Source organism: Anolis carolinensis, chromosome 1 (assembly GCF_035594765.1).
Source record: "Anolis carolinensis isolate JA03-04 chromosome 1, rAnoCar3.1.pri, whole genome shotgun sequence".
Classification (NCBI taxonomy): domain Eukaryota; kingdom Metazoa; phylum Chordata; class Lepidosauria; order Squamata; family Dactyloidae; genus Anolis; species Anolis carolinensis.
This window is the reverse complement of record NC_085841.1, coordinates 122,185,368-122,200,668: the sequence shown is the minus strand read 5'-3', so window position 1 is coordinate 122,200,668 and position 15,301 is coordinate 122,185,368. Positions and strand designations below refer to the sequence as shown.

The window sequence follows — 15,301 nt, the reverse complement described above, 5'->3', positions numbered from 1 at the left end:
TTGAATGGGTTTTAAGCTGAATAGCAATGTGACATTTGATATCAACAATATTTGCTGAGGGGTGAAATGCTCTTGACACCACGTTAGTGAAATGTAATGACAAAAATGCACCCTTTGCTGATAATTAATTAATGAACAATATTTATATCCTACCCCATGTCATAAAATCTCTGTGGAGCTTACAATAAAATCATTGGGAAGAATTTAAAATGTAAGTGTAATTTCTGATTAATTTTTTCAAAAAACAATTTTTAAAGAGAAATGCCAACTGATTAACTTTTCCTTGATTTCAGTTTAGTGGATCTGTGAACTTTACACTTGACAGTTTGGAGATGAAGAACATAACATATGCAGATTGGGATCCACATGCATTCCACCAGATGCCCATAGAGATCACAGCTGTGGTTACAGAAACACTTACAGGTTATGTTGCTTCATTTTTGCTTTTCTTTGAGGAAAAAGGCAGGGAGCATTGGGAAATTGAGAACTGGTTGCATGGAAAATAAAGCATTTTTATGTGAGCTAGGCTCTGTAGATCATTATACTGACCATTTCTCCTGATACAAATATGCAAAATATGTAAATTGATTTCTCTTTTAATAGTTAATATTTTAATAGTTAATATTGTTCATCCATAAAATCAGTTCACACCAATGTTCACAAACGTAAATATTTTTTTTGTGAACATCTGGAATACCTGAGGAATCTGTGTAGTATGATGCGTCTTAAAAGCACGAGTGAGTGCATATTTAGTGCTATCAGTTTCAAAATTAGCAACAATATTTTTAAAGAGCCGGAATTTTGACAATTATGAATTGTTCAAGAATTATTGGAAATGAATGACTGCAATTTACAAAAATACTTTTAAATGTTCTAACAGGAATCAGCCAAAATGCAAGTGCTACTGCATTTCCAAAGCATCATGATTACTCCTTAGAGTTTTTTGAGTTTCCAAGAGTTCTCAAACCTTCTCTAACTTTCATTGCTATGGTGAGTTATTTTACTTTGTGTAGATGGTATTTTTCTATAACTCAGGATAAATGAAGTATGAAGAAAGTTACATTTAAAAAACAAACAAACAAAAAAACCCTGAAGCTAACTTACAGCAAACTTTGATCATTTCATTGTGGTTTGGAAAGTTTGGATTGATTTATCACCATGCTTTGAATGATTTTCAGCTGAAAATAACAAGATTTGACAACACGCCACTTACACATGATGAAAGACAGAATAATGTAATGATCTCAGTTGAACCTTCAAAAAATGTTGGATTTTTGCAAAGAATTTACTACATGTATGATGACGCCAATGAATCACAGACAAATGAAACCACACAGAACCTGAGTTATCCTGTTCCAGAAGATGGGGTTATTCAAATTGAATTTCCAATTCAGGAAAATACAACAAGATTGAATATTAAGGTATATTTTTCTTGGTTTTTTATTTCAAATCGGACTGCTATTTACCCTGCTGCTATATAAAGTATACAACATCTGAAGGACAACTTATTGGAGAAACTTGCCTTAAATGGCAGATAAAAAGAATCTTAGTATGGAAACTGACTTATAGTCTTCATGTTAAACAGTCTTAATGTTCAGAGTGCTGAAAATTCATCTTACTCATTCATTCCTTCAAGTACTTTACTCAGCAAGCCTTTGTTAGTATTAGAACAGATGAGGAAGAGATTAACAGTTTCCCACTCTTCCTCACCTGCTCTCATATTAACAGTTTTCTATTAAATACAAGGTCAAGGAACTGTGGTTTATTGTAAATCCAGTTAGTTAAATTAAATATAACTATAGTTGGATATTTTGGTTTTTCAGCTAATGAGTTAGAATAAACCACAGCTCTTTATGTTGCTGCATGATGGAAAACTGTTGTTCTGTGCAAAAGAAGAAATGAATGTAGGGAGAGTAGTCAAGGCTCGTTATAGTAATCTATTCTACAGCTTCTTAAGACGTGGGGTCCCCTTAGCTCAATGTTGGGGTCTCAAGTGGGGTCCCCTTAGCTCAATGTTGGGGTCCCAAAATTTTGGCAACAGCAAAAGTTTTCTGAACCTCACCTAGTGGCTGTATTAGACATTTACAAGAATCTATTGTGCAGTGTTTACAGTGGACTCTGCCGAAGATGCTTCAGCTGTACTTTGTCAAAAGGAAAACCAGCCTCTTTAGCAAGCTTTGCAAATGCTGATTTATCAGTAAATGTTTTATTTTTATAACTATTTCAAATGTCTATATATTTGGGGTCACATAAACATTTTTTAGGCAAAAAGGGGTGTTAAATGAAAAAGTTTAAGAATCCCTGATCTAGACCATATTTTGAATGATTGTGTGAATGAAGGTAGTGTTTCCTCTTGTAATGTTAGCAATTGTAAAAAGGGAAAAAAATCAGTTTACTTTCAGTTTGATTTTTGTGTGAGAGGAGAAAGAAAATTAACAGCACTGTAATTCTGTTTGAAGAAACGACTAGAGAACAACTTGAAATTAGTTAACAGTATTTCATGAACACAGCACATCCCACTCAACTCCCTATTTATTTATTTATTTATTTACAGCATTTATATTCCGCCCTTCTCACCCTGAAGGGGACTCAGGGCGGATCACACTACACATATAGGCAAACATTCAATGCCTTTTAACATAGAACAAACACAAGACAAACATAGGCTCCGAGCGGCCCTCGAACTCATGACCTCCTGGTCAGAGTGATTCATTGCAGTGATTCATTGCAGCTGCTCTCCAGCCAATTTTTTTTGGCTCAAATGCCACATTGACTTTCCTTAAGTCAATTTGATGGACTTAAGAAAAGTCAAACATTATACTACACTCAGTCCCTGAGTTACAAACATCCCATTTGCAAATGACTCATTGTTAAGAACAGAGTTGAGACAACAGGAAGTGAGAGAAATCTACCCCCCAGAAGGGAAATTCACTCTTGGAAGAGTTATTATGGCGAAAAGGTGTCTCCACTGAACCTTTATCCACAATATTTGATACCACAACAAGCAAAATATTCCAAAATCCAATATCCCAGGGACAGAAAGTGAGGTGAAATCTTCAGAACAGGGGCACAGACAACAAAACAAACACCACATGAGTGTTAACCCTTCCCTAAACTATCCAAAGTGTGTGTGTGTGTGGCTGGAGTTACACTTTAAAATGTACCTGTTTTGACTTAACATATACATTCAACTTAAGAATGAACCTACAGAACCTTATTCGTAACTTGGGGACTGCCTGTATTTTGAAAATGTTCTAGAATATTTTTCACTTTACTCATGATTTCTTTGGATTCCTTTTTATTATTTTTTTACAGGCCAAGTTTCTGGAAAGCCAAACTTCTATATCCATACATGATACCTTCTACTCTGCCAGTATGACTTACCTTCAGATTAAAAAAGCAAGTCAAGATGTAAAGGTAACTTGCACTTTTTCATAATTGTTTCAACCCTAAAGACACAAATAATACACCATATTATCATGATGGGCATGCTGATTGACTTCATGTTCTTTTTCCTAGGCTGGAGCACCTTTGGAATTGAATGTTCAGAGCAACAAACCCTTGAAAGAGATCAGCTATATGGTAATTATAATTTTTGATGTCATTAGTTTCAGTACTAACAAACACAGAAAAAATAGTAAAATTGGTAATAATAATAATAATAATAAAACTTTATTTTTATATCCCGCCTCCAACTCCCCAAGGGACTCGGGGTGGCTTACATGGGGACAAGCCCAATCCAACAAAGATTAAAACCAAACATAGATTAAATCATCTAATCTAATCTATCTAAATCTAATCTAATCTAAATCTAATCTAAATCTTAATCTAAATCTAAATTCTAATTCTAAATTCTAATTCTAAATTCTAAATTCTAAATTCTAATTCTAAATCCATAATAAAAGCGAAAACCCGTATGCGTGTATGTGGCACGGATGTCTGCTCACACAGACAGCCTCTGGCCTCCACAAACAGGCTATACTTCCCAGGGTTAAGAATATAGCAAGTCACTTTTTTCCACTGACATTTCGGTTACAGCGAGCGCCATGAACATGTATCCCGGCCCCTGCCAATGTCCTTCTCAAATACTACAGTCCACCACCCAAGGAATGCTTTCGTTTGGGGACTATTTCATCCTAGATTTTGCTTTTTCTTCCACCACAGGCAGGCATCCCGGAGTTCTCAATTGCTGTGGAATTTGCATGACCCTGCCCACTGCCCTTTCCTTTCCAATCTCTCTGCACAACAAACAGAGCAGAACTGAGCTGCAACTAAACTTACTGGAGGAGTTTAGGGATTGACTCCACATGGTGGAAGTTGTAGTTCACCCTGCATCAAGTCAGAGCACTTTCACTCCTACTGGGGAATATAGAGGAGTTCTAGTTCACCTACACCCATAACGCTATGAATCCAAATAATGATGGCTCTCGGCCAAACTTGCCATGCAGACCCGATATGCCCAGATTTGACTACTGGTGGGTTTGGAGGGAAACTGGACTGGAAGTTGAGGAGTAGTAGGTACTGGGATTTATTGTTCACCTGCAATGAATGAGCATCACACTTGACACACAGAGCCCCCATAACCAATACAACATATTGGACAAGTTTGGGAAAAAGGGAGTTATAGTTCACCTGCAGCCAGATAAACACTGACCCCCACCGACAATGCACTAGGACCACACTTCACACAGAGAAGCCTCATGACCTACTGAACATACTGCAGGTATTTGTGGGAAGGAGACTTGATTTTGGGAGTTGTAGTCCACCTCCATCCAAAGACCACTGAACCCAGCCAATGACGAATCTAGACCAAACTTGGCACACAAACTGAATATTGCCTGCTGTGGATACTGATAGATATTTCAGAGCAATTGCCCCGGGAATCTAGTTCACTCCCATCTAGAGAGTACTGCACCACACCTGGTACACACGCCCAAAATGGCCAACTTATAATACTGGCAGGGTTTGGGAAGGATTCAGCCACGATTCTGGGAATTGTAGTTCACCCACTCCAAACAGAAAACATAACATTAAAAAACAAATAATACCATTCTCAAATGACCCAGGCATCGCCGGGTCCCCAAGCTAGTATCTCAATAAAATCAGTGACATTACAACAAGACAATAACATAAGAACAGCATCATCAACAGCCAATAGCATGAGCAGTAACGAGTACTGAAAGTCTTTGATACTGAACATATATATATAATTTCAAAGTGTAAATGTTAATTTATTCAATTTGTTGGCATTTGAAAAATCTTGTAAACTTATTTTTTCTTTATTTGCATTTCAGTTTTTTCTTAAAGATACACTTGATTTATTTTTTTCTTTAAAGAAGATGATACAAGCCTTGAGCAAGGCCATTTCATGTTAAATCAATACAGTGTCTATTAAATTTTAGCTATTTAGCCTTCATCTAGGTAGCAAGCCATTACAGGCCCCTTCTATACTCCCCTATAAAATCCAGATTATCTGCTTTGAACTGACAGTGTAGAGTCAAATAATCCAGTTCAAAGCAGATGATGTGCATTATCTTCTTTGATAATCTGGATTATATGGCAGTGTAAAAGGGGCCACAATTGCCAAAATGTATGTTTTGTTGCAGAGTGCACTCATAATTAGATCTAGAAAGCATTCTGCAACATTTTTGATCATATTATCTTAAGAGCTGTAAGCAATATCTGTATTTCTACCACACACAAGTTTTCTTTTTATCTAGACAAGAAACAACTGTAGTAAAAATGGTCATAGCAAGTATGCTGCATTCATGTGGTTTATTACAAAGAAGAGCTGATAGACACCAGAAAAAAATACACCCCAAGTGAATATGGGCTCATTCACAATACATAACTATACCCTGTTTCCCCGAAAATAAGACAGGGTCTTATATTAATTTTTGCTCCCAAAGATGCACTAGGTCTTATTTTCAGGGGATGTCTTATTTTTCCATGAAGAAGAGCTCACATTTATTGTTGAACAACAAAATGAACATTTATTATATACTGTAAAGTAGTTGTCATCACAAACCAGCATAACCAGACAAACTATGAATCCTATCAAGAATTTCTTGTTACTACCATTATTTACATGTACAACAATCTATGGTACCTCTTGCAATTTAGGTTTCACAAGGTTTCCACGCTGATTTCTCTCTATTCTAGTTTCAATGTAGTCATGAATGATGAATAATATAATATACTATAATAATAATATGATAATATAATAATATAATTATATACAATATATTAATGAGATAATATAATATAGGATATAATAATAACAGAAAATGATAATAATATGGTATTAATAGGATAATATAATAATGGGATATAATAACAGAATAGCATAATAATATAATAATAATAGGATAATATAATAGAATAATAGAATGGAATAGAATGATATAAAATATATTAATAGGATAATATAAAATGGAATATAATAATAACAGAATATGCTAATAATAATAAAATAATAATATGATAATATAATAGAATAATAATATAGAATATAATGATATAAAATATATTAATAGGGTAATATAAAATGGAATTTAATAATAACAATAATAATATAATAATATGAAAATATAATAGAATAATAATAGAATAATAATATAATGATATAATAATAATAATAGAAAATATAATATAATGATTTAAAATATATTAATAGGATAATATAATAATGGGATATAATAATAGTAACAGAATATGATGATAATAATATGGCAATAGAATAATAGTATAAAATAATCAGTTTCATGGCATAGGATAGGAAGATGAGAGGAGAATCCCAATGCGTCCTGTACCTTTAAGGATTAAAAGCAGTAGAACGAAAGCCCTCTTCCTTCCCTCCCTCCCACCCTCCCTTGCCCTGGCTCCAGGAGCCAATCAGAAGCCTCTGGGAAGCAAGGCAGCATGGCCAGGAGGGAGACGGAAGGAAGGAAAGGAAGGAAGAAATGGCAGCGCAGTAGCAGCCACGGAAGGTTCTTCAAGCCTCGGCTGGGGGACAGGCAAGGCAAGGCAAGGCAGGGAGGGAGGGAGGCACAGAAAGCAAGCACTTTCCCTCCCTCCCTCCCTCCAGTGTGTGTATGAGTGCTGCTTCTGCCCTGCAGCCATGCTTCCCAATGGAACTCTGCTGCAGCCTTAGTTGCTAGGTCTTACTTTCAGGGGAGGCCTTATATTTGGCAATCCCCCCAAACCCCTGCTAGGTCTTATTCTTTGGGGAGGTCTTATTTTCGGGGAAACACGGTAGCACTAGAATTCCACTTAGACACAGACTGTACCCTGTAGAATCCTGAGTTTGTCATTTATTCTGTGGTTGAGAAACAGTCAATCAATTGATATGTTTATTCTGCTAGCCAGAGACTGAGAATTCTAATGCTTGCCCCTAAAATGCCATTTCCAGGACTTGACGAGGTGGAACCACGAGAGTTAAAGTGGCTTTAAACAATATAATTATGAAGCATGAAAGACTCTATGTGTTTTATTGTTCTGGGTGGAATATCACATACTGTATATACTTGTGTGTAGGTTGACCATGTATAAGCTGTGGAGAGGTTTTGGGGCCATGATCCGTGGATAAGTTAAGGGTCACTCATCAGAGAGGTGTTACCACAGGAGCCAATTGCTCTTGGCCATCATTTCCATTTTCCTGCCCAGGCATTCAGAAAGGTCAGAAATGAGACTACAATGGAGAGAATAGAAGTGTTCGGTGCTTCTTTTAAGTTCTGTTGGGACAGACTAATCTCTTATATGTCACTCCTCTACTGAGATAAGGACACGGTTCCTTTTTTATAAGAATTGTGGTGCAGTACTTACATTGGACTGTGGATAAGTTAGTTCAGGTTTTGGGGATCAACATTTTAACTAAAATTTCTAGACTTATATGTGAGTACATAGGATATTCAGCACTCTAGGCAGAGGGTATTTTCTATCGTCCATAATAATCATTCAGATACGATTAGGACACAGAATATAAGGGTTTTAAAAAATACTTGTTAATGGAGGTTAAGAAAAATTTGTGTCATTAATGATGTTTTTAGCTGTTGCTGTCATCTAACTTGCTTATTTTCCATCCACTCAGGTGGTGTCTAAAGAACAAATTGTGGCTGCCGGTAAAAAGAAGTCCACGACATTTACTTTAACCCCAGAAAATTCCTGGGCTCCTTCAGCATGCGTAATTGCCTACCATGTGGATGATAATGGGGAAGTAATAAATGATGTCCTCAGGTTTCCTGTCCAGCCAGACTTCAAAAATAAGGTAAGTGTGTTTTTTAATTGAATCCAAAAGTGAAAGTTCATAAACTGGTGGAGCCAGTGTGATTTAGAAGTTTTAGTTTTGGACTAAGACTCTAAAACGGGAATAGGAGGAAGATGGTAAGGGCCATTCCATGTCCCCAGGCTGACCGCGCTTGGGGCATACTTAATGGCCATATAAATAGCTGTGGCCAGTTCGGTCTCAGGGAGAATTCAGAGCAGCCAGTGACCTTTGTTAATGCAGTTCAAGGTTGTGCTAACCAAGCAATGTTGCCTTCATTAACCCAAATCAGCTCTGTGTCATGTAGCTACCATGGAGCAAATTTGTCCCCTTCCACTTTGGAGAAAAGGGTCCATGCAGATGTATTCTTAATCTTAGGGGATGGCAATGACAAATCCCCTCTGGACAAATCTTGCTAAGAAAACCCCCAGGTAGGGTTATAAAAATTGGAAACAAATTGAAGGCACACAACAACAAAATAAATAATGCTCTTAGATTTCCAAGTTCAGCTAGTTCTTAAAAATCAGGTAAGTGTATAACACGTCAATTTGCATTGAAGTCAACTAAAGTCTGTTTAAGTGCTAGCTGGTTGTGTCTTTCTGCATGTACCAGCAAAGGATGCTGAAGACAGGATGGATTTATTGCAGGTGTTTGACAGTTCAACAGATCATGGATTATTTATGAGTTGACAGAAATTAGAATTTCAGTATTTTAGAGAGAAGCGATTATTTTATTTATGTTTGAAGGAGTATGTAAGACATACAGTGGCCTAAATCCATATGACTATGTATATTAAGCATTGATTTACTAAGTTCTCACTGAGTCTACTCTAGGATTTAGCCAATTTTGTGTATGAGACATATTCCATTAGATATAAATAAGGATATGAATTACATTTTATTCGGGATGCCAAAGTTCTGATTCCTGCATTTATGAGATACTGCCAGGATCTATCAAGCTATATGCATCAGCAATAGATTCCATTTGTTTTAGTGGTCTCCTTTAGTGAGATTAATTGGCCTTTTCATCAGTGCTGCAATTGATAAGGTGCTCCATAAGCAATAATTCCACAGTTTGCATGTGGACTAAAACAATAGTATTTAAAATATTACACTATTTAAGGTTTATATGTAGCAATCAATAACTACAAAAGTAAACATGTTACTTTAAATCAAGAGGAAAAGAATAAAAAATAGTTGCAACACAAGAATTTAAACTGGGAGCAAAATGTCAAACTTTACAGGGTTAAAATAATAACACACAGCATAATAAAAGTTTAAAAGACTTTAAAAAGATGTTTAGGTGTTGATTTCCTTCTTTTCTGGACCAGCCCATATTCTCAGTTGCATCAAAACAAATACATGGATAAATATCTGAATGAAAATAATGACTTATTTTAAATCAGGAAATTTATAATTGAAACAAATGTGTTTTATCTTCCTAGATTAAAATGCACTGGAGTAAAAATAAAGCTAGACCTTCAGAGGATGTCACTCTTAAAATCAGTGTGACTGAACCCAAAACAACCATCGGACTTCTTGTTGTTGACAAAAGTACAAAGCTGCTGGGGAAAAGAAGTGATATCACAGAGGATGCTGTATGTTTTTATTATGTTTTCTTTTTGTCAATGTTGTTAAGTCCCCCCCCCCCCCCCCCAAAACTGGGTAGGTTTATAAATCAACTGCCAGGTTTGCTTGGAGTCTTCTTGTTAAAATTTTGAAAATGTCAAAATCAAGCCATCGGATTACTAATTTTCTAGACTGGAACTTTGGCCCTTTGGGTACTTTGATCTTCAATTCCCAGACGTTTCAATCAACCAATAGTTAATGAGTTCTTGGAGCTGAAGGTCAAAACACCTTGAGGGTCAACATTTTGGAACCTGTCCTAAGGTATCTCCACTGAAGATTTATCACCAATTCTTGTTTCCACAGCAAGCCAAATTTTTCAAAATTCAATTATCACAGGGACAGAAAGTGAGGTGCAAGATAGCAAAACAAATACCATAGGGGTGTTAACCCTTCCCTATGCTATCCAAGGCGAATTTATAATTTTAAAATGTACCTGTTCTGACTTACATACAAATTCAACTTAAGATCAAACCTACTGAACCTACTTTGTTCATAACTTGGGGCCTGTCAATATAAGATATTTGGAAATGACAGTCTTTGAATACTTTAGCTGCAGGAGAATTTGGTTACAATTTCTTGTTGCTTCCTTTGAGGATTAAATTAGTGAACATTTACAATCATATGGTGCCCTCAGTCTCCAAATCTCACTGTGCTGCAGTATGCTTGCTAAATTTGTTTTGTTAAAAATCATATACAGTAGAGTCTCACTAATCCAAGCCTCGCTTATCCAAGCCTCTGGATAATCCAAGCCATTTTTGTAGTCAATGTTTCCAATATATCGTGATATTTTGGTGCTAAATTCGTAAATACAGTAATTACAACATAACATTACTGCACATTGAACTACTTTTTCTGTCAAATTTGTTGTCTAACATGAAGTTTTGGTGCTTAATTTGTAAAATCATAACCTAATTTGATGTTTAATAGGCTTTTCCTTGATCAGTCCTTATAATCCAAGATATTCGCTTATCCAAGCTTCTGCCGGCCCGTTTAGCTTGGATAAGTGAGACTCTACTGTGTGTATGTGTGTGTGTGTGTGTGTATATATATATATATATATATATATATATATATATATATATATATATATATATTCTCATTTGCTGATCTCGTCATATTTAAAATTCATGTAACTGAGGTTTCTATATTTTGATTTTTATGATGGTTAGTAATCACTTTGCCATTCTCACAAATGAAGAACTTACTGAGAAGTATATGTTTTGTTAAAGTGAGATTTGTGGGACCACGTTTATTCTGCTTCCTTGAGCTTTCCCAATTCAAAATATTTATTTTAATATATTTTAGGTCCTCCATGAGCTAAGTTTATATAATACAGCACTTCATTATGGGGAAGCCAGAAATGCCTACAGTGTCTTTCAGGTAATATTTTAAAATAAGAATATCAATTTCTTCTTCCTAAGTTTTGTATTTGAATGAAGACAAATATTGTAGAAGATATGAAGTTTAAAATGATAATCATTAAATAAATTGATGCCACATTCACATGTGTAATTATTAGGTATTTGAGAGGACAAAATCAATTTCTGTTAGCATTGGAGTCATTTCCTTTCTATTAGCAAAACTTTTATTTATGAATGTATAAATGTATTTTAAAAACAGTAAAATGTTTTCCTGTGTTGTATGTGATACTTTGAAATTTAAAGATCTTTTCCTACATTGTGCTCAGAAATGCAATCTCTGGGTATTGACTGATGCCAGCCTTCCAGAACATATTGGAGACTATGATTTCTGTAAGTACAAACTAATCAAGTAACCAATTCCAAAGTTGTGTATGGGATTCATATAGACAGACCATAATGGAAATGGTAAGAGACTGATATAATTAATGCTGCAGTATATTAATATAATTGTGCAAACTTTAGATAATAAATGCTTACAGCCATACCATTTTAATACTACTACTACTACTACTACTATTAATAATAATAATAATACTTTATTTGTATACTGCTCTATCTCCCTGAAGGGACTAAGGATGATTTCCAACATAGGTAAAGCATTCAGTTATCAACACAAAAACATGCAACAACAACCATAATAAAACATCAACATAATTAATATTAACACAGCATACACATTAGAGTTAAAAACCAGCAACCTAAAGCTGCTGGACTGTCAGCTGAGCAGAAAAAAATGGGACTGACAGACGTGCTTGGGGTAAAAGGTGAAGCTGGGTGAAGCTGACTCTTGTAACAGGATCATGGTAGCCCTATTTTCCTTCTTCATTTAATGCCAAGGGAAATTGTCTTTCTCATCTCCACTGCATTGCATGTGTTTATGTGCCATGTATTTATTTCTTAGGATTTTCTTAGATAAGGGATGCTCAGAGATGGCTTCCCATTGTCTTCCCCAAAGCATGCAGCCCCGATATTCCATGGAGAGCTTTCTTCCTCACCTTGTTTAACTTACCAGATCAAAAGTGATTTGGTGCCAGCATTATAGGGAGTGATTTTCAAGGCAGAGCAGCAGCTGCAGTGCCTCTAACACCCCAAGCTACCCTCTCCGGCATGACAATTAAGCTTATGGGGAGAAGGGGGAACCTTTTAGAAGTTGAATTTGGAATTCAGTTTTATATATTGTATTTCTTCAATTCTAAGATGCACGTTTTTCCTATATAAGCATCTCTAAAAGTGAGGTACATCTTAGAATCTTAGATGTATCTTATGTATTTCTGTTGTTGTTGGTATCCAAATTAGAGTATGTCTTACAATCGATGGTGTCTTATCATGGAAGAAATATAGTATATTTAAAAATTAAACTCACAATACTTTTTTCTTTCATTAGATAGTGAAGGTGTAGATTATGCTCTTTATGATGATGTTGTTCACCCTCATTTGGAGAACACAGCTATGCCTGTTGATTTTGGTAATCCCTATGTAAGGACAAATTTTCCAGAGACATGGATTTGGCGTGAAATCATGACAAGGTAAAACCTAATAGGAAAGTGGGAGCATTGTCTTTAATCTTCCTTACAAGATAATCACTATTCTATCTTTTTGCAATTGTATTACTCATTTTCTACAGATTTTTCAAAATAATGACTGTCACAGATTGCTTACTATACAGTCCGAAAGATGAGCCAGGTCATCAAGTGAGAACTAGGGCACTTCTACACAAGCATTTAATCTGCAGTATCAAGAGGGTTTAAAAAGCCCATACCTCCCAGAGAGTCTCCACCTGGCTCCATTGCCCCTGAGCAATCTTCCAAAAGAGTCTGAATTAATCCAGAATAGTCTAGATCAGCAGGACATCTGCTGGAAGTTTCCACTTCTTTCTCCCCATGTAGTTGTGGAGATGTGCTACAGTGCGTGCGCAGAGTGCAGGAATGCCCAGAGTTTTAAAATGCAGTTATGTGCTGGTGCCGTAAACACCAGTGCACTGCATGGAAATCTGACCAAGTGTTTGAAGGTCACAGTTATTTCTTGATTACATCTCCTCTCATTCATTATTAAAAACAAAGCAATTTCATAATTGACAGATCTAATTAATCTATATGTAAATGGAGCTTTATATTGGCTAGTACGGTCAACTTCATTGTCTATTTACATATATTTTAACTAGTTAAATCATGTATGAGAAAGGGGTGGGGTTTATGTTATAATCTATAAACCCATATACACAATATCATAAAAACTGGGATATTTACTACTCAATGTGTTACAGGCAATACCATTCCTTGCTTCACTTATTATTTGGCTGTCAAATTTTGGCCATAGTATTGATTTTTTAAAAATATGTGGAGTATTGGGAAGTGTAAAACAAAGGCCATGGGACCACAGCTTGCACATACTTACTCTTGCACTAAACAGATCTAAGGGCCCATCCAGATAGGCCTATATCACGGGACCTGTCTAGGTTTTTGGAGGTGTCCAAACGATGCCTCTGGTAAAACTGAATTAATTTGGCACAAACCAGGGATTCCCTGGTTTGGTCCGAATTAATTAAATACCTCATTTGATCTGGGCCTTCCTGAAAGGCCCAGATCTAATGGGGTATTGGGCCTTTGGGGACTCACTACCCCCATTGCCATCTCGCACTATTGGGCTTCTGGCGTCCACCCCCTCCCCACAAGCCCTAAAAGTAAAGTAAAAAGTACCTAGCTGCCATAAATTCCCTCCTGGCACGAAAATATGATGCGCCAGTATTGGGAGGTAAGGAGAGATTTTCCACGTAATCCCCCCCCCCCTTCCCGGTGCATCATTTCATTATGCCAGGAGGGCACAAGGAGGGAATTTATGGAGGCTAGGTACTTTTTACTTTACTTTTAAATTGGGGGGCTTTGGGGTGGCTGCATGCATTGTATGGCATGTAACCTCCTCCATGGGAAAGCCCATTTTTTGGGTGGCGTGGTGACTGAAATCTGTGCCAAAACAGGTTTTAAAAATTCACTTTGGCACTGATTTTAGCCCCTAAGATGGAAGGCTGTAAACTGTTTTAGGCACTCCTGTTTGCACTGAGAGCCTGTACAAAAGGTGAAAGCTTCAAACATCTTTGTACTTTTGTAAATCTTTCCACAGACTCTTCACCAATTTTAACAAAACCCATTATCCCACCAGAAATATTTGCCCAGATTGATGGTCCTTTGTCAGTGTTTAATTAAAAAACAAACAAACACTTGTCTCCTTTCCAACTTTAGATCTACTGAAACAACTGTGAATGTAACTGTTCCTGATACCATTACTTCCTGGGTAGCCAGTGCATTTGTAATATCTGAAAACCTTGGATTCGGTGTGATTAAAATGCCCATTGAGGTAAGATGTTATGAGTTCAAATTAATTCCAGCAATATGATTTGTTTTCAGAATTGCAGAAATGCTTTAAATTTAGTGATTTATAGTGATCACAGTACTCAGAACAAACCTCATCTGCAAATCCATAGTATTTTTATGCCATTGCAGTTCACCGCCTCTCACTTCTTTTCATTGAAAGATGCTACATTTCAACAGAATTTGATTTCCAAGCAATTCACAACAGTATAGAATAATTTAAAATATAAATAGATTGTATGTTTTGGTTAAGTGGAGAGCTTCCAATAGTTCAATATGTGGTCAAAATTATATATTTCAGTAATAAACTGGGATAAGTATATTTTAAGGGCCTTCCAGACAAAACTTGTGGTGGGTTCCAGATTATCCAAATGCCTCAGGCTAATCTAGATTAATCCAAAGTAAACCGGGATTTCCAGGTTTACTCCAGATTAATAAAACACCTGAAAAGATCTAGACATTTCAATAAGGTCCAGTACTTTTCAAGCTGTTGGGCCTGTGTGGAATGACTCTCAGGATGATCTTTCTCAATCGCGAGGGACAATTCCCATTGCGATCCTAGTTCTAGGATAGCACTGCTTCCCTCCACTCCCAGCCCCCCATTTTCCCCTTAAACTTCCTGGA

General features: G+C 36.2%; 1 protein-coding gene across 2 annotated transcripts in view; it reads left to right on the top strand.

The window, feature by feature from the left end:
- Window positions 1-15,301, top strand: part of cd109 (CD109 molecule) — a 108,283-nt gene that overhangs the window by 46,227 nt on the left and 46,755 nt on the right. For both annotated transcript variants that reach the window (XM_062981695.1, XM_062981690.1), the window contains exons 9-19: window positions 294-423; window positions 881-990; window positions 1,179-1,421; window positions 3,316-3,417; window positions 3,520-3,582; window positions 8,090-8,266; window positions 9,708-9,860; window positions 11,197-11,271; window positions 11,579-11,642; window positions 12,697-12,838; window positions 14,549-14,663. In XM_062981695.1, the coding sequence (XP_062837765.1) occupies window positions 294-423; window positions 881-990; window positions 1,179-1,421; window positions 3,316-3,417; window positions 3,520-3,582; window positions 8,090-8,266; window positions 9,708-9,860; window positions 11,197-11,271; window positions 11,579-11,642; window positions 12,697-12,838; window positions 14,549-14,663 (1,374 nt within the window). The remainder of the gene's footprint in view (window positions 1-293; window positions 424-880; window positions 991-1,178; window positions 1,422-3,315; window positions 3,418-3,519; window positions 3,583-8,089; window positions 8,267-9,707; window positions 9,861-11,196; window positions 11,272-11,578; window positions 11,643-12,696; window positions 12,839-14,548; window positions 14,664-15,301) is intronic.